General features: G+C 41.4%; 1 protein-coding gene across 1 annotated transcript in view; it reads left to right on the top strand.

Moving 5' to 3' along the window:
- Nucleotides 1-19,615, top strand: part of LOC129065850 (leucine-rich repeat transmembrane protein FLRT2) — an 89,066-nt gene extending 69,451 nt beyond the window's left edge. Inside the window, exon 2 of the mRNA XM_054567186.1 lies at nt 14,577-19,615. Within this exon, the coding sequence (XP_054423161.1) occupies nt 14,957-16,939 (1,983 nt within the window). The 5' untranslated portion in view covers nt 14,577-14,956 and the 3' untranslated portion in view covers nt 16,940-19,615. The remainder of the gene's footprint in view (nt 1-14,576) is intronic.
- Nucleotides 19,616-20,663: the final 1,048 nt, after the last annotated feature.

Here is a 20,663-nt window from a genome sequence, read left to right as displayed (position 1 = left end):
TCCTCCTGTGCACTGCCCTCCCTTGTCCTGGATCCCCCAGTCACAATGCCTTGGTCTCTGGGAATGCCTTCCCCATGGTGCCATCTGTGACCACCACACTAAACCCACACCTACAGCCTCCCCCCATTATCCGTCATGTTTCGTTATGTCCTTCCTGGCAAGGCTCACGCAGGTATTGTTTCTAGTCCCAAGTGTGTGGTTTGTATTTAATATTTCTCTCTGTCTTGCTTTCTAAGCATCACCTTCCTGACGGTAGGGACTTTGTCTGCCTGGTTCGCCTTGCGTCACACGGGCCTTGCACTATATCAGGTCCGGTGTAGACAGTCAGCTGTTGCTCGATGACTGAATGAATGTGGAGACCTAACTTTTGGAAATGATCTGATACACTTTGTATGATTTAGAATGTCTGTCAGAACCTATTCCTGTTCATAAGTAGTAGCATTCTCAGCCAAAGGAATTGGATTTATAATGTTAAAGTCTCAGGGACCTGGTGAGATATGGTTTTAGCAGCAACAGAGGCCAATGGGAATCCATATGGTGTTAAGTAGTTGTCCACTCACGTGTCTGTTTTTGTGAATTGTTTCCAGAGTGTTGTAAAGACCAGGTCTGCCATTTCTAGGTAATATTTTAGGATTGAACCTTGTTACATCCAGTATACTCCCAAGGATCAGGGGCTGCATTTCTGTCACCTGTGATTTTAGCTAAGGAGGGAATAATTAATACAATATGATCTCATACAATGCTCTGTTTATTAATCTCAGTATTTTAAATCTGCTTATCAACTCAAACTTCTGATTACTGTCTAGTATTTCAATTTTTTATTTTATTACAAGTGAAGATGAGAACTTTCCTGGACAAGTATCAGGTAGCTGAAACAAAGATGCAAAGGCAGTCAAAACTGTCTTTTCATGTGACTTGTGCGTATGTGTGAGCATGTGTGAGCATGCACATATGAGTGTATGTGTGTGCCTGTGTATGTTAAAGGACCATCTTCAACTGCATTGCTTCCCTCTGGTGGCGGCTCTGTGCACGGGGACCTGGGTGGCATGGACTGAAGCATACTGTAGCTTGCTTTTCTTTAAAAAAAAAATTAAATAAAGGAAGTTCTACTGATTTTTGGGGGGGATGTTTGTAGGGGCGGGTCTTTTTGGAAACAGAGTCGTCTTCAGGAAATGCAACCATCTTGCTTTGTGGTAAAGTGTGAGAACTGCAGTGTCATAAGTGGAAGCAGTGCTTTTACTGTGGGCAAAACCTCTGACAGGGCCTGCCGGCATGTTTCCGTTCCTCTGTGTTTGGGGACCGTATTTCACAATTCACTCAAATGCGAAAGGCCATCAGTACAGAGTTTTTGAAGGTAGTTCTTAAAATCTATGTAATTTTTTTACTCTTTTCCTTTTAATGTTTTTTTATGTGATTTACAAAGCTGCACTGGGAATGATACTGATGCCTCTCATCGGGGGTTTTATTTTGTATTTGGAAATCACTTGATTTTACTTTATTTATTTATTTTATTTGTATTTCAGGAGGGAGAGGTGTCCTTGAGAGAAGGAGAGGGTCAAGGATAAGACACAAGCCTTTTTATTTGGTTTTCTGTCCCTTACTATCCCCTAAATTCAGGAGGAGTCCACAGCATGACAGGGGTTTTGAAGACAGGAAGCTGCACTATGAAGCCTATTTATTCAGTGAGGAAGTTTTACAGCATTTACAGTCAGAACTATCTCTGTGACAGCAAAATAGGCTAGAGCAATTAATTTTTCATATTTTAGACTCAAAACCAGGTGACTCACCTGGAAATACACACTAATTATATTCCATGTACTCATCAATATCGTGGACTGAAATTATTATTTTTCTGAAGGAAACATCTTACCCTTTGTTTCATAGGCATATTACATATATGGTGCAATATTTTGGTGGGAAACTGGGCAATGTTTATATTTTGGGATACAGTTTCTATTTTTCACAAGTTTTTTTTTTTGCTTACAAACACTTTCATTTTAATTTTGTGATTTTTTTATTGGATTAATTGGGGGGGCATTGGTTAATAAGATCATATAGATTTTACACATATAATTCTATAATACATCTAGTATTGTATTGTGTGTTCACCATGCCAAGTCAAGTCTACTTCCATCAGCATTTTTCTCTGCTTTACACCATTCTACCTCCCTCCAACCTTCTTTTCCTCTGGTAATCACTATAGTGTTGTCTGTGTCTATGAGCTTTATTTTTTTTTTTTGCTTAATTCCTTCTACTTTTTCACCCAGACTCCCAGTGCTCCTTCCCACTGACAGCTGTCATTCTGCTTTCTGTATCTATGAGTCTGTTTCTATTTTATTTATTAGTTTATTTTGTTCATTAGATTTCACATGTAAGTGTGATCATAAAGTACTTGTCTTTCTCTGACTGGTTTGTTTAAATAAACATAATGCTTTCCAGGTCCCCCTATGCGGTTGCAAATGGAAAGATTTCCTCCATCATTTGCGACCAAGTAGAATTCCATTGTGTAAATGTACCACAGCTTTTATCCACTCATCTATTGATGGACACATGAACTGCTTCTAGGTCTTGGCTATTGTAAATAACACTGCAATGCTGCATATATTCATCCAAATTAGTGGCTTAGCATTGTTAAGGCTCTCAAAGATGCTGGACTATTTTGTATTGATTCTGACCCTGTGGAGTGGTAAAGTGGTACACAATTAAAGCACAGTTCAATGGTCACACTGAATCTATGTAAAAATACGTTGATGGTGTTATATGAGCAAAAACGTATTTTTTTTTTTTTTGTGATAAATCATAAAGACTTCCCTGCATCAGGTCATCGTCCTCACAGAGCTGCAGTATTAGGTATGCTGTGGGATCAGACATGCCTTTCAGCAAATGCAGTTTGTAACAATGGGTCAGACTGATGCGGTTCAGCAGCACTGTCGGTTAATAAGGGCACAGAATTTGACACAATTTTGTAAAACAAGAATAGTACTGTCTTAATTGCACGTACTTTCCAGTTGAATGTTCTACACCTTTTTCTAAGGTCACTGAGCTCTTTGTGTTCAAAGACTACTCATGCATTTCTCCATTTACCCCTCAATCTCCTTGGATAGGTTACAGTAGCTTGAATCCCTTGAAGTCTGCTCTGAAATAATATCATGATGATTCCTTATAGGACCTCAGAGTGAAGATGTCAAAGAGTTTTTGCAGATGATCTCTTCAAACAAAATAATCATCTGAAGGTCATTTTTGATCTGTTCATTTATTCCACAAACACTTCTGGAATGCCTGCCACATGCTGCTCTAGGGTCTGGAGAAACAATAGCGAGCAATTTGCAGAGCCCTGTCTGAAAGTGTGGAACCTCTAGGGAGGCAAGACATAGGTTAGGAACAAGGCTGTTCAGCCTATGCCCAAGTTCAAATGCTATCTCAGACTGGCCTTGCAGTAACTACTTAGGTCGGAGCACCCATTCCTTCTTTGAGGTTAGTAACAGTATAAAATACATTACTTTATTATGAGACAATGCATGTAAAGTTACCTCAAACTATCAATGCTAAATAGGGAGTGATCTTGAAACACCGTAGTGAATAAGTCAAGTGGGTGTTGGGATGCAGAGGTGAGGAGCTGAGAAGACAGTCTAAGATGGAGATTCAAGTGTATGACCTATTGGCATAAGATGAAAATTTAGGCTTAAGGCTTGGAGATCATTTCCTACAGAGGGAAAATAAGACCCCTACGTGGGCCCAAGTTTACTGGACTCACACTGAATGCTTGGAATTGAAGAGGGAAAACCTGCAGAATAGAAAATATCAGAAGGAATAGGAAAAGAAAGCTAGCATACTATGATGTTATAGCAACCAAGGAATGACGATGCTTTGAGACAGGCATGCACAAGTCTCAGTGCTCCTGTGAGCTCAAGTAGGAGGAAGGCAAGCAAAGTCCTTTGGATTTAGCAACCTGGGGCTGACCATTGACTTCAGTGAGAGATGCTTGTGGGAAAGTAGGGCAGGAACCAGTGTGGCCTGTGATGGTGGGAGATGGTGGGAAGTGAGATAACAGATATATTTATGGACTATATTTTTTTTTAGGAATTTGACTAAAAGTGAGAGAAATGTGCCAACAGCTAGAGGAAGGGATTTTGGGTCAAGGCCATTTTTTTCAAGTATAAAATATTGGAGAAAATTTAAAAATGGATCCAGTTTGAGAGCAAGAGTATTCACACAGAGGGAAGGAGGCGGTAGAGAACTATCTCCTGGAGAGCTGTGTAGGGCATGGGCTCCAAGGAAGCAATGATGTTGTCAATGTTTAAAAAAAGAAAGTGGGTTCAGATATGGGGAGACTCATACATTTGGCAACAGAAAGACATGAGAGATACTGTCTGATGTCTTCTAATTATCTGCAGATTAAAATTAGGCTGTCTACAGAGAGTGAGGGGAGAAGTTTTGTAGGTCACAGTGTGAAGATTGACAACATTTCGAGAAGCATGGATGTGGGGGTTTTCCACAAAAATGTAATAGAATTGCTAGTGGGGGATGTTTCACATTAGGTTGATGATTTCTTATTTTGAGTAGCCTTAGTCTATGGTGTTAGATGTCTTTCTCAGGCAGGCAGAGGGGAGATGGGGCTTGTGATTGGGTCCGAGATGTTTGCTTGATGAGTACAGAAGGCCAGGGAACCTTGAGTGTGGGCAGAATTGGTGGTATTATAGATTGTGAATTTTAAACCAAAAGGGAGAGAAATGTGCAGTGGGAAGATGACTGATTTTTTTTTTTAACCAGGAAAACTGAGTGGCAATTATTTCTCTAGGATTTGCTACTATTTGAACTTGAGTAAGTCACAAATTACTCCCAGGTTGTTTCTTCATTTGTAAATTCTGGATTAAAATGTTTTATTCTTCATAATTCTGAGTATTTCACAATACTAGCCATGGCTAATGTTCAATAGGTATTTGAATGTTTTACTGCATCTGAAATCAAGTTGGAAATTATTCAGGCGCTTGGGGTGAATTATGTGAGTATAGCACTTATTTCTTTTTTGAATTATCAAGAACTGTATAAGCATTAAGTTCAAATCTCTGTTCTCTGTCAGCCTAGTTTACCTCCCTACAAAGAAAGGGAGAGGAAAAGGGGGTGGCAGAATGGCTTATTCTCTCCTTCCCCCCTTTAGGCCAATGCTGGCGGATTGCACTTGGGTGCATGACAGCCTGGTGGAGGTCACAGAAAGGGACACTTGCATTCAGAACGATCACTGTGTGTTTGATTTGTAGGGTAGATAATGGGAGAAGAAAGTTTTCAGATTTTTTGGAGTTAACTGCTCTTTTGTGATTGGCTGCACACTGTCCTTTGTAGAGAAAAAGCAGATCTAGCAAGATTTTCCCTAAATTTAGTTTAACAGAATGTGATGCCACTTCTTCCAGAGTATTTCCCTTAGAATTCAAGGAACTCATAATACCTATGCCATCTCATACAAAGAAATGAGTAAAGTGACCATGTGTTGGGCAGTTGATGAATAGTTTCAACTTCCACAACTTTTCCCACAGTGGCCACACGTAGAGACCTTTCAAGCTGTAGAATGTGGTGGTAGAAAACTTGGGACTCATTGACACTGAAGTAGGCAAAGAGAGTTTGCCTGTCTTGTGTTACCATCCTGTAGGTAGCCACCAGGATCTTTAGACACCCCTAGTCTTTGACACCTTGATGCTGTTTATCAGTGGGGAAGCCACTGGGGTTCCCACTCCTGCTGAGCCATGCAGTGGTATGGAGAGATCCCTGGCCAATTACCCTTCACCTCTACACAGGTCCAGCTTTGAAGTGTTACCCATTCAGTGCTGTGCAACTGCTAGTTTTATAAATTTAAGCAGTGGGAAGAGGCTTTCATTTTGGCAGAGAGGTAGGTGTTGCTTTTAATACCATTATAATTAACACCATTCATAACATCACACCTGAAGCTGATATTTTCAGACAGGAAATCTATAACACCATCCTTCATCCAAACCAACTATTTGGTTTCTGGCAAATTACTCTATTTCTGTGGCCTTCATTCAAGGTTGATATCCTTATTCCTTATGGGTTATGAGATTAAATGATGAAACATTAAAATGATTTGGGAACTAAACAGAGCTTTATACAGAAGATGAGTTGATCTGGCGTGAACCTCTTTTCAACACAAAAGGCCATAGCCACAGTTAATCTTTCTAGTAACTAGCTCCATGCCTGGCAGGAAGTGGCATTTCTCAAGTATTTCCTGGGCTTTGCTGGTGCTGGTCAGACCACGTTGTGAGTCTTGTTTTCCATTCTGGGTAACGTACCAAGAAATGTATTACCAGGGGAAGCCATTAACATTGCTGAGAGTGAAGGATATGATAGAAATGGGACATATACACAGGAATGGAGAAGATCTCAGAGACCCATAAATATCTCCACTTATTTGTAGGGTTAATGGATGGAAGGTATATGTGTACATCTCCATGGAATGAACTGTGATCACAATAGTGAATGAAAGTTAAAGGATAATAAAATTTGAGGGATTCAAACAAATCAACTCTACAAAATTAGAGACAAAAGCTCCCTGGAGCAGAGGCTTTATTTACTTTTTTACTGAGGTAAAATTGGTATATAACATTTTATAAATTTCAGGGTTCTAGCATGTAATTTGGTATCTGACATCTCTATGCAATACAAAGTGATCGCCACCCAATCTGTTTACCATTTTCACCATAATGTTGAGTCCACTCGTCCAGTTTGTCCCAAGAAAAACCAACACTATTCCCTTCTAGTAACTATCAGTGTTATTTCAATCTATAAATTTGTGGGGGTTTTTTTTATTTGTTTTAGGTTTTTGCATGTAAGTAAAACTATGTGGTATTTGCCTTTGTTTGACTTACTTACATAACATGATACTGTCAAGGTTCATCCATGTTTTCAAAAATAGCAAGATTTCATTCTTTTTAGGGCTGAATCTATTCTACTGTTGTTGTTATTGTTTTTAAGCTAATAGCAAAAATGACCAACGTGTAATTAGTCTATGTTTTCAATGTATTAAGTAGTATTCTAAGTGATGTACAGCCTTATAACAATCATGAGAGATTAATACTATCATTTTCTTCACTTTACATATAAATTAAGTGGGGCATAGGCAGGTGAAGCAAGGTGCCCAGGTCAGCATAGCTGAGAAATGGGAAAGCTGTTTAGGTCAACTGTCCACAGATCCTACTCTTGTTCATTTTACCATCTCTGTCTCTCTTAAATTATAGTTTACCGAGTTTATTTAGTCACTACTTGGCACTCTTTGTTACTTTTATGCATTATATCTATTTTTTCCATTTTTTTCCAACAATTTCATCTCTTGTGGTGGAAAAGTAGAGTTCAGAGAGGTTCAGTCAAGCACCTGTTGTCACGCTATTAATGAGTGGCTGAGCCGTGATCAAAGTGAAATGCTGACTCCCAAACCTTTGCTCTGTAGTCACCTCCCACATGTTGGTTTGATCCAGAAGAGAGAAGGACCAGTTGTCTCCATGCCCTGAAAGCAATTCCCTACAGCGAGTGTCTGGGTAACAGAACCTTATGGTGGCTGATCAGCATGCCCACAGGGGGACATTTGACAAAATGTACATGCCCAGAAATCTTCATTTTTCATCATCTTTCCCTAGTGTTTTAGCAGACTCGCGGTTGGCAGATCACTGGATCAAATGGAAAAAAATCTCTCCCAGAGATAAGAGTCTAAGAAATCAGTTCTTTTCATTGCCTGAAACATTAGGTGCTCAGTATCTGAGCAAAGGAATGTGAATGTATGAATAAATGAACTTTAAGGAATCCTTTGAAAGAATATAGGTACGAGCCGTAGGGGGACCATTCTTTATGTATCATGTACTTTTTTTATTTCCTGTAATTCTATTGATGTTGTCTCAATAAAATCCTTCTCTATTAGTGTTTGTTCACCACTGGGTTTATTAAACATCCTGAAGGCTCAGGCTGTGGTTTAAATTATGCAGATTTAAAAAAACTCACGGGATAGTTAACGGGAGCTCCCTTGTGGATTGAGAGATTTAGAGCAGCCTGTGGCAGTAATGAATTGTCTTTCAGGTTTAGACATTTGAGTTGTAATGTTGTTTGCTTGTTCTAAATTTATCCCCATTTTTTGAACCAACTGTGTTGGAAGTTTTGGGAGAACTTTCTTCAAATGTGTTAGAGAGTTTTATGCTTGCCTAAAGAATGCTTTTTTCCCCCCTCCCATTTTAATGCGTTCAATTCTAGATGGACTGAAGCCAGAAAATTGTCAACTCTTTAAATAAAGTGTTTCCTTTCTTTCCTTCCCTTTTTCCCTCCTTCTCTCTTCCCTTTTTCTCTCTCTTTAACAAAGAAAAATATTTGCCTAATAAGAAAATTTAAGGGACTTGGTTGAGGTTTAATGAATGAAGTGGAAAAATGATTTCAAGTTGGGGGAGGCTATTGTTCTATTTTTCCCTAAATTCCTGTGCTAATCCCCACATCTTGACCAACTAACTACAGAACTCTCCTGATTGTCGTATGCACAGTATTTATAACCTATCTTCAGGAATGTGGAAATGTGCACAAGAACTAAAATTGCTTTAGTGTTTCCAGATTGTAACAAAGACAGTTGTAGTGTAGGGAGTTCTATAGATCCTGTACCTGTGTGTTTCTGATTTTAAGTACAATTTGCCTAAGTCCAGAAGCTCTAAATCCAATGTAATTTAGGAATCTTTATTTGGAGAATGTGTCTCGACGTGATTTTACACATTCATATTTTTACCGAACCAAATTGGGCTTCCACTGCCCACTGCCACTAAAGGCAAACTCTCGAGTCAGAGGTTAGTGAGAAATGAGAGACGTTTTTATTCCTATGCAGAATGATCCGGGACAAAGGGGACTCTCCATCTCAAAGCTCATCTCCTCACAAAACCCAGACAATACCCAGCTGTGCCCAGCAAGGCCAAAATAAGAAGCAGTGCCCAGAATCCCTGCTCCGTCTTAAAGTACCGTCCTTTGTAGCCTGAGGCAGCTTGTAAGCATTTATCGAGTTAGCTTAGCTTGGTCCCAGCTGCTGTCCAGCTTCAGGCGCCCACCTGGAGATGGTGTGTGTAGCCAGCGCTGCCATTGACCATGTGGTCTAGGACCACAAGGTCCTATGTCCGATGCCTAGATGCACACAAACACACCAGTGAATGCTCTACCAGGTCAGCAAGATAGAGAGAGAAACTTCCCCCTGTACTCATGGGTCTCTAGAGAGGGCAGCCCATGCACCGTCCAAGTGCATGTCCTCAGCAGCAGCCACAAGCAATAGTGTGACCTATGTGTTCCCATGGATTTATATTAGTTTGGGGTTTGGAACAGACCAGATGCTTTCCCAAAATGACCAATTAACTTCTTAAACTTTCCCATTCTTTGGGTGGGTTCACCTCCTAACCTATCCCTTCTTTTCCCCAGGCTAGACTGACAGGCCTCTTTGGTCTCATACTGGCCCCTGTCGCCATCCTGATATCTAGGGTGCATGATCCTCCTCCTAGTCAGGTACCAGAATGGTGTAGGAAGGCTTTTTCTCCTATCCAGCTATCTCCCTAGCCTTCCTCCTGCCCCCATCTTGCCCAGGGGTGGGGGAGATTCCTGTGGAGCTCAGTGAACTCCATGGCCTTCCCCATGCCCTAGTTCCCACATACAGCAGGTTGCCCTCACTCAGGGCCACCAGCAAAGTCAAAGAACCCTGGAAGCCCCACCTCGCCTCCAGGCAGAGCCAGGGACCAGACCTTGCAGGATGGGCGGGGGATCCGCAGTGAGGAGCAGAACGCTCGGCACCAGGGACACATCTTTCACAAGGCAGGGGCTCAGTTACCTGGGCAAAGCGGCCAGCCCGTGGGAGTGTTGTGAAACTCAATATCCTTGCCATGGCTCGAGGTGGTTCGTGACAGTATTACCTGGCGGCATGCCACACGCTCAGTCCACTCGAAGCGGTCCGGACAGCCTGTCTACAGCCCGTCGACGGGTGTCAGTATCACTTCATGCGCTGTGCTATCTTGTCCCAATCCAGCCATGCTGAAACCATTAAGATTTTATTAGGTTTGTCCCGGTATCATTATATTACGCAATCGGCAGTGCTTATTGACAGTTCCTATTTTCTGAACTACGATGTTTTATAGTCTGAGTTTATTAGGCACTCTTGGAATAGAGGATCCTGGAATTAATTTAAGAGAATCAAAAACCTCCTTCGGCAGCCCTAGGAAAGAAACACTTTGCAGAAAGCTCTTCCATGATTTGTGAGCTTTGAGTCTCAGGTCCGATGAAAAGAGTGAAGTAAAGCCGTCTGGAAAAACTCCTGCTGTTGGGCTGTCATCTTGAACAGACTGGCAGGGCCAGGTCTTGCTGTCTCCACAGTGCATTGGTTTCATGTTGATTTACACCCATGCTTTTGAAACTGTTTTCAGCTTCTCAATAAAAATCTCTGTTTTTACCTAGCACCTTCCATGAAGCCATTATTCATAATCTCCAGTTTCCTGGCGGAGAAACTCAGTCAATGCGACATTCAAACAAATAGGGAAGGAAAAAAAGGGGCAAACATAGCTGTTGCTGTCAATATTGTAAATTCATCTTGTATAGCTGAATCTGTTTATTCCTAACCGTAGAGAGGTACAAATGAAATGGCTAACAATTTTGAAACTTGAAACTTGTTTATGATCTTTTAAAAACAGGACTACATCAGTGAGGAGCAGACGTACTTGGGGGAAAGTCAAAGTTGGGTTCCTTTTCTCGGCTGGTCTAGGAGTTTTGCCTCTTGATCCACATTATAACCAGCTTGGATCCATGAGCAGAACTTTTTAAAATCTTCCCTCCCTTCCCCTGCTTATTCTTGAGATTATCACAGAGACAGCCCTCCTCCTTCAGCGTTTTTCCTGATACTCCACAGGCTAGGTTAGAGCTGTCGGCACAGCACCACAGTCCCCTGATGCCCCAAGGTTAGTGCTGCTGACACAGTACCGTCATCCTCTGCCTCTTCAGTCTCCTCCCCTCGCTAAACAGTAAGCCTCGCGATGCTAAAAACTGCATCAGCTCTGCAAGAGACTGTATCTTCACTCTATACTCAATAAAGTTTGAAGAAAGGAATGAAAAACATACTGCATTTTTACTGTCCAAAGCAAGGAGCATTTTTAGCATTTATTAGAAACTTACCTTCAGTTTCACTGTAACATCAGAGTTACACGTTACCCCTCTAAATTATTTAGAATATGGGGCAGGTAAATAGTTCTCAACTTGGGGAGGTTTTGCTATCCTAGGGGACGTACATATGGCACCATCTGGAGACATTTTGGGGGGTCATGGCAACCCCACAACGAAAGCCTTATGAGGTTCAAAATGTCAATAGTTCTGAGGTTGAGAAATCCTGGGGTCAGTGAAGGGGCACAGACATTAGCAGGTCAAGTGTGATTTTATTTTTCTCTATATTTTGGAGTTTACATCTTTGGATAGTATTAGTACGCAGAGAATAAGCATTTATAATATTATTTTTTTGACATGCATAGGGCACTATATAAGCTTTTCACCATATTTTCCAACTTAATCCTCCCAAGAGTGCTATGAGTTAGGAACTGTATTATCCTCATTTCTCATATGAGGAGACTGAGACTTAAAAGGTTAATTTATCCAAAGTCCCGGAGCTACTGAGGGTCAAGGGTGGAATGAATCTCAAGGCCCAGCCTTTTGACTCTTACTTTGTACTACGGCTCTGTAAATAGTCTTCAGATTAAAGTCTAAAAGGATTTCTGCCTTAGGTATTCAATAGGAATTAGAGCTGAACATATAGAGGAAATTTTTGCCTACTGAAATTCAAAAATATTTTTTCTACGTGTTTGTAATTTTATACTTGCATTACTTGGAACAGAGATACAATAGATTGGCAGACATAATATGTAGGCTGTTGTTGATCCAAGGATGAGAGCAAATCTACTGTGCACTCTTATTTTGTGGGGTTCCCAAGAAGCTCAGAGAAAACTCTGAGTCTGTTTTCATTCCAGCTTGCGTTTGTTATAGCTGATCAACACATTGTGATAAAGATGGAACTGTTCTCCCAGGAAGGTGGATAAACAGTAACAGTTTGCCTCTTGTAATCCTATGAGGAGCCTTTTCAGGACTACTTCCTCTTCTTATGTAAGTAGAGAAGAAACAGTTACAATAAAATACACCTGCAAGGGCATGGGGTCTGGGCCAGAGGGACTTACTCCTCCTTCCTCCAGAGGACACAACCCAGGCAAGTAGGAAATTGATGACTTGGGTACTTCATGAGAGTCTTCAGGCCCATCCTGAGCACTTTGTTAATTCCCAGTGATTTTTGCTTTGAGACTGTTAACTGAGGAACTTTCTACATATATGCTGTCATTTTCAAGTATGGGCTTATGGTTTTCAGGCCCTGTGAAACTTGGCGTGCAAACAGAGTTAAGATCTATCCTTTGTACATAGGATCTTACTCAGAGACCCTGGTGTGGCTGTTTTCCCTCTTAGAAAGTTTAATGCACTGTGTGTTCACAAAACACTTTGAAGATTCTTGTGGGATACTAAAATATATACTAGATTTTCTTTTCATCCCCATAGACTACCTCTTTTGAAGAATAAACACTAACAGCACCAAGCAGTTTCACGTTCTTAAATAAATCATGACTCCTACCAGACACTCGTTCATGTCATTCAGACAAACGCTCCGAGTCCACGGAAGCCAGGTGGCATTGATAGTCACTGCACTGCTCCACCTATAAAATGTCATTTACATACATGTAGGGTGTAATTTGAGACACTCTACTGGGGACAGAAGTGGTGAGTATACCTTATGCCTTTACTCTTCTTGAAAGAGTCATTGGACATGCTCTTACATTTATTTTACATGTGATAATTCAAAACATTGGAATGATTAAATAAGATGGGACTCTTTCGGGTGGAGCTTGTCAAATTTTAATGTGTCCCCCCAGGGTCCTCACTAACACATAGATTCTGAGTTTTCAACAACTTCTGAGGTCAAGCTCACGCTTCTGGACCAAAGATCATACTTGAGTAACAAGCTATTAGGGAACATTGAGGTGGTTTGAAAATTTGAAACCTGATCTAAGCGTGGCACTAAGCTTATGAATTCAACTCGTTTTTCCTATACTACCTTAGTTGTACTGTACATTATTCTTTAAGCATAGAGGGATTTTACAAGAAGGGAATAGTTCCTGTTCAGTGGCAAACCATGTATTTGTGAGATTAACAAATTAAGTAATTTTTTTTTCAAAAGTATCATATCCATCTGTTTGCCTGGAAAGACACTCCCACACGGACCCTCCTTTAAAATGTTTCTGAACAATAAATAGTGAATTTTACCACTTCTGGTCATCAAAGACATTTTTTAGATGGTTCATAATCTTTTAAATTGTAGAAAAAAATTACAGTATCCTTGTCACTTAAATGGCACTTACACCTTTTTTCTTTTTAAATTATGTTTCTAAAAATATCTAAGAGAACGATTTCAAAAGGTTTTCCGTGCTTTTTGATGTAAGTAGTTTAAATCTCTGGGTATTGGTGAGAATTGAGACTCATAGTTTCCATGTCCTGTCATGTTAGCTTATTTTGTAGGAAAATCAAATCTGGCACCTTTCAATTAACTTCTTTACCTCTCTAATGTAAAAATAGTTGGAACGAGTTCTGGAGCATGAAGGCATGAGTACTATCTGTAGGTTGCCTTTACTTCTCTAACTGTGTCTTCTATAATTTCAAACTTTACCGCAAGTCCTACTTGGAAAGTCAGAAAAACTCACAGAGAGGAAAAAGGTTGTGTTGTTGAAAAATAATATATTCCCAGTCATGAGTTTTACAACTGTCTAGGGGTCACAGTGGCATGTCTCCTGTGTCTGGAGATCCTGAAGGAGGGAATGAGTGAAAATGTCTCTGATTGGACCTTGGTCATATTCTGCAGTAACTCAATTGCAAACTATTTAAGAGGAAGACAAAAAATGAGAAGAGGCAAAATAATGGGGAAGAAAACTCCTCTCTGCTTTCACACATGCTTCTTTTGTGTCAAATTTAGAGTGCGTCTTCAAGGTGTCAGATCAAAAGGCTGCATCTTTTGAAACGACTGTGTCAGTCACCATTTGCGTTCGTTTGTTTATAACTTGAAAGTGTTTCTCATTTTTTTCCCTAAAATTCTATTAGTTCCTCATTTACTTGTTTCATCTTGAAATAAGACTTTGGCCAGTTGGATATGTAGGTGATCGCACTATTTGAATCAGAGGATTCATTGATGTGCCTGTCTATTTGGATATGCAAATAGGTACTTATGAGATGATACTGATTGGACTTGTAAAATTCACATATAATCATTGATAATAAGAGGTAACAGTATGGTTTCCTTTTGAAGATAATTGAGTCGTTTTCATTTCTTGAATACCTCTTCAACTAAATTATTGTTCCTTAAAGTATCACTTAATGCCAATCACCTGCCTGCCGCTAGTCATTTAGTCCAGTGAAATCATTCTTGAAAGGAGCACAGTCAGGTCAACACGTCCTCCGTTACTACCCTTAACTGACTCTTCTCTCTCTGCTTTCCTGCACAGATTGCAGATTGAGCTTCACTGAGAAGTTCCCAGACTGCCCAACGCTGTTTTGACGAACAACGGAAGACGGGTGTTCTGCCTGCCCACCAGGCCCCCTGTTGACCGCTGATAACTTGCCTTCATTGCTCGCTGGTGTAGGAAATTCTCTCTGTTGAATTTTTAACATCTTTTTTTGCACATGGAGGACAACAGCAAGGAGGTCAACACAGGCTGGTAAGACCAGAGACCGCAGGAAGATTCTTCTACCGTGGGCCTTTGGGACTTTTCCTCTAGTTGGATTTCTGGACTCTGACAGAACTCCATCCGGTCATTTTGGATTTGCCATCTATTTTTGGTTTTCGTTTCCCCACCACATTGTATTTGCTTTCTGTACTTCAGAAATGGGCCTACAGACCACACAGTGGCCCAGCCATGGGGCTTTTTTCCTGAAATCTTGGCTTCTCATTTCTCTGGGGCTCTCTTCACAAGTGTCAAAACTCCTGGCGTGCCCCAGCGTGTGCCGCTGTGACAGGAACTTTGTCTACTGTAACGAGCGAAGCTTGACCTCAGTGCCTCTTGGGATCCCGGAGGGCGTAACCGTACTCTACCTCCACAACAACCAAATTAATAATGCTGGATTTCCTGCAGAACTGCACAACGTACAGTCGGTGCACACGGTCTACCTTTATGGCAACCAACTGGATGAATTCCCCATGAACCTTCCCAAGAATGTTCGAGTTCTCCATTTGCAGGAAAACAACATTCAGACCATTTCACGAGCAGCTCTTGCCCAGCTCTTGAAGCTTGAAGAGCTACACCTGGATGACAACTCTATATCCACAGTGGGGGTGGAAGATGGCGCCTTCCGGGAGGCCATTAGTCTCAAGTTGTTGTTTCTATCCAAGAATCATCTGAGCAGTGTACCTGTTGGGCTTCCTGTGGACTTGCAAGAGCTGAGAGTGGACGAAAATCGAATCGCTGTCATATCAGACATGGCCTTTCAGAACCTCACGAGCTTGGAGCGTCTGATCGTGGATGGGAACCTCCTGACCAACAAAGGCATTGCCGAGGGCACCTTCAGCCATCTCACTAAGCTCAAGGAATTTTCAATTGTAAGGAATTCTCTCTCCCACCCACCATCTGACCTCCCAGGTACGCACCTGCTCCGGCTGTATCTGCAGGACAACCAGATAAATCACATCCCTTTGACAGCCTTCTCGAATCTCCGTAAGCTGGAACGGCTGGATATATCCAACAACCAGCTGCGCATGTTGACTCAAGGGGTCTTTGACAATCTCTCCAACCTGAAGCAACTCACTGCTCGGAATAACCCCTGGTTTTGCGACTGCAGTATTAAATGGGTCACAGAATGGCTCAAATCCATCCCTTCATCTCTCAATGTCCGAGGTTTTATGTGCCAAGGCCCTGAGCAAGTCCGGGGGATGGCTGTCAGGGAGTTGAATATGAATCTCTTGTCCTGTCCCACCGTGACCCCCCGCCTGCCTGTCTTCACCTCAGCCCCTAGTACAGCGTCTCCTACAACTCAGCCTCCCACGCTGTCTGTCTTAACCCCGAGCAAAAGCTATACGCCTCCAACTCCTACCACCTCCAAACTTCCCACAATACCTGACTGGGATGGCAGAGAAAGAGTGACCCCACCAATTTCTGAACGGATCCAGCTCTCTGTCCATTTTGTGAATGACACTTCCATTCAAGTCAGCTGGCTGTCTCTCTTTACTGTGATGGCATACAAACTCACATGGGTGAAAATGGGCCACAGTTTAGTTGGAGGCATTGTTCAAGAACGCATAGTCAGTGGGGAAAAGCAACATTTGAGCCTGGTTAATTTGGAGCCCAGATCCACGTATCGGATTTGTTTGGTGCCACTGGATGCTTTTAACTACCGAGCTGTAGAAGACACCATTTGTTCGGAGGCCACCACCCACGCCTCCTATTTGAACAATGGCAGCAACACTGCTTCCAGCCACGAGCAAACGACCTCCCACAGCATGGGCTCCCCTTTTCTGCTGGCGGGCCTGATCGGGGGTGCCGTGATATTTGTGCTCGTGGTCTTGCTCAGCGTCTTTTGCTGGCACATGCACAAAAAGGGACGCTACACCTCCCAGAAGTGGAAATATAACCGAGGCCGGCGGAAAGATGACTACTGTGAGGCAGGCACCAAGAAGGACAACTCCATCCTGGAGATGACAGAAACCAGCTTTCAGATCGTCTCCTTAAATAACGATCAGCTCCTTAAAGGAGATTTCAGACTGCAGCCCATTTACACCCCAAATGGGGGCATTAATTACACAGACTGCCACATCACCAACAACATGCGATACTGCAACAGCAGTGTGCCAGACCTGGAGCACTGCCACACGTGACGGCCAAGGTCCGGTGTTACACAGGCGAACAGTAAAACTCCCAAGAACACACACGTGTGTGCACATAGACACGCAAATTACATTTGATAAATGTTACCCAGATGCATTTGTGCATTTGAATACTCTGTAATTTATACGGTGTACTATATAATGGGATTTAAAAAAGTGCTATCTTTTCTATTTCAAGTTAATTACAAACAGTTTTGTAACTCTTTGCTTTTTAAATCTAAAAAAAAAAATAGTTGCTGAAGTACTGTACAGGGTTGTACAAAGAGAACCCGAAGCCAAGGCAAAAGAACGAGTGATTCTTCCTTATGATGCACATTAACCACTTGGCTGTTGAAGCTGTCAAAATGAATTCTTTTTCTAGAGCTGGTGGTCAGATGAAAGGGCAGATGAAAGTGGATTCATCAGGGTAGGCTAAATAAAAGGGGTCTAACAAAAAATGACCCAGATATCTTCATGCTATTTCTATACTTCCTGGTCAGGAAGAAAAGTAAAAAAAAAAAAAAAAAAAAGAAAAAGAAAAAAAAGAAATCCAAAATATATAAGAATGGAGGTAGTTACCCTCATTTGACCCAAAACAGGAAATGGAGAAAGCATCGCGAGGAAGTCAGTTCCTGTGAGATAAGGTAACTCAGCTTGGCGGAAGCAAAAACACAAGACGAGTTTTGAAAAGACCCTTAAACCTGGGGGTTGGCATTCTTGCCAGGAACTTAAAAATCACTCTCAATGCTTCCCTGGCGCTTTGTGATAACAGAGGTAGAGACCTCAGTCTGATTTTAGTCATCTTCAGGGACAGGTAAAACGTCCCAGCAAGAAAATTCCCTTTAAAAGTGTGACTATTCAAAATTATATGTCAGGTTGAATCACATTCAACAGAGATATATTCTAGAATACTTTTTTTAGAAGATGCTAATAAAAATAATGGGAAGATTATATTGAATGGAATTATTTTTGATAATGAGAATTATTTCTTTGGGTAGATTCACTGCAGCTATCTCAACATGATATTTAGACCAACAAGGGATCAATGTTTGAATATATTACAACAACTTGTTATCAATACCATTTAGACAAAAGCAGGTGATCACTGTTTCTGCTATACTGTGTCAATTGCCTTTGTTAGTATCATGTTGAAATAGCTTGAATTAATACTGTTACCCCCTCACAAATTCTTGTCTTCCAATCACCCCACATATATTTTCATAATTAGCTATTTATGCTGTTCGTTTTTCTCCCTCCCCTCCCTGTTCAAAATTTGAAAGAGTATTACGATGCCAGTCTTGGTTGCACAAAATATTCATGTATACTTATATAATTAAAAATGTACATTAATTTTCACCACTAAAATTCTGTTAAGGACACATCAAACCTGGCCAAAATAAGGTATTTTTTTAAAGCATCATCGTTTTTCCCCCTTGGATTGACATTGATTCTGTCCCCTTTTTTTTTTTTAATTTTATTTATTCCTTTTCAATCTTGGATATTTCTCTTCTTTGGGACTAGTGTAGGGATGATCACTCTTCTATTAACAGGATAACAGATGAAAAATGAACAAGTCAGACAGGGGTTGTTCCCTTAATCTTGGCAGAGCTGGGCACAGAGCAGAGGGTGGAGCAGAGTAGAGAAGAGAGGGGATATTCATGCTTCAGCCCAGAAGGCATATATAATTTACTCTTTTCCTTCCCTTAGATTTAGAAGGGCTATAGATCGCATATGTTATCTACAAAATACACCCTTGGAAAGTTCTTTTCATTATCAGATTTTGGCATTTCACTCTATGTTACATATTTCTTCTACCACCGGTTATTGTTTAGGAACTCATACAGTTAATGTCATGATCATTTTGTGCACTCACTCTCTCTCTCTCACACTCAATTTAAAAAAAAAATAGAACTGTGATGTGTCTTATTTGTAAAATTTTAGGTATAAAATGCTATGCAAGTTTTTCTTTATAGTAAGAGCTTTATTTTCTTTAATAATAGAGCCCCAACTTATGTTTTATTCTCCCTTATCCCTCAGAATAAGCAGAAAATAAAATTGAAGATACAATGCTCTAGACACAAGAATTGAAACCGTGCAGTCAGTTGAGCCAAAATTAACTATGAATTAATTTCACTTAATTCTACAGTGATTTTGGTTTCCATTTTAGTTGATTAGCTAGTGAGTGTGGCTGTGGCTTTTCGGAGCTGGGTCCACGCAGTGAAGGGATAAGACCATCTGTGAAGGTGATCGGCGAAGCAGTAAGCCATCTAAAGTCAGGACATTGACATGGGGTTTTGTGTAATTAACTGAATAATTCCCTTCCACTGCCCTCTTCCCCTTGGCTGTGTAGATAAAACTATGTGCTCAAATGATGGTACTTTGAGGTTTTCTTTCTTTTATTCACAAGATAATCCTTATTTATTTGTGTTGTGTGTATAACCCCTAGCGGGATATCTGGCTGCTGAAATTATCTGCTCTGGGCCAAGAAGACCAAGGCTGGAGGGGTGTCTTTACTGTCTTATGGGATTCACGGAATCATCTGGGGCTTAGGTGGTACATTGGGGATCTAGTCTTGTGAAGTGCTTAGGATGACCTTAAAGGTTCCTTAGCTAGAAGGTGTTCCTGAAGAGGTAGAATCTGACATCCTGCTTCGCTCTCATGTTGTGCCCAACATGGCGAAGTGAGCAAAATGACAGTCAACCCCCTGCGTGTGATAGCGTGCCAGGGGCTCTCACCTGCCTCAGGACACAAAGCACAGCTTGAGATTTGTCATGTGTGTTAGGAAAACTGCTCAGCAACCCTCAGTGGTGGATTATACTTTGATTGACATTTTTAGTCTTGAGAATGTCTTTTGTTGATCCATCTGCCCTGTATTTACCCTCTCTTGCTGGCATTACTATGTATTTGGAGGTGTTTAGACGAGAGTGAAGGTTAAACAGAGCCATCCTGAGTGGCTTATAAAGAGCCTGATGCCGTCTGTCTGAGTGAGGAGATTTCAGAGAGCAGGCGGCCACTGTGCAAAGGAGATTCCAAAGGAAAAGGCGTAGTTATGATCATAGAGATATTCCTGACCAGTATTCATGCCCGTGGTTGTCATTACTACCTGCTTGTTGCGGGAGTTGTGTGTGATCATGGGGAGACCCTGGACTTCACTAGAGACTGTCTGACACATGAATGGCCCATCAACTGGGCCAGTCACAGGTAGAGACAGGACTGTGTTCCCTAGCCTCTTTTCCTGGTGTAACAACTGGAAAGCATTCTGCCCTGTGAGAAATAATGCAACTTCTAATTATCCGGCTGTGGGTTGAAAATATAGTAGACATTTTTTCCTGCAGTTAAAAAACAAGTGTCATGTGACCAGCCTGGTAAGTGAATGAAGTAGTGAATGTTACAGCCCCATTTCCTAGCCCAGATCATCCTGGTCTTAGACATTCCCTAAGGAGTCAGAGCTTCCTTCCCCGCTGAGGTGTCTACACCGCCCCTGTGAGCAGAGCATCCTCCCAAACACAGGCAACTTTGGTGCAGTCCCGGGAGCAGAGGCGGCCCTTGACCAGCAAACCTCAGCTGCAGAGCCCATTGCAACTTTTGACAGTGAAGTGGTGGATTTCCATTGACTTCTGTCCTCATAGCATTGTTCTCTAACCTATAACAAGGAGGCATTAAGTTCCACTTTGGAAAGTGAAAATAACCGTTTTGTTCATGACTTACCTTTCCAGCTGGTGGGAGAGCAAAGGAG

Source organism: Pteronotus mesoamericanus, unplaced genomic scaffold, assembly GCF_021234165.1.
Source record: "Pteronotus mesoamericanus isolate MK-2021 breed Mesoamerican mustached bat unplaced genomic scaffold, CSHL_Meso_final contig_182, whole genome shotgun sequence".
In the NCBI taxonomy this organism is placed as follows: Eukaryota; Metazoa; Chordata; class Mammalia; order Chiroptera; family Mormoopidae; genus Pteronotus; species Pteronotus mesoamericanus.
This window is presented reverse-complemented; position numbering and strand designations above follow the sequence as displayed.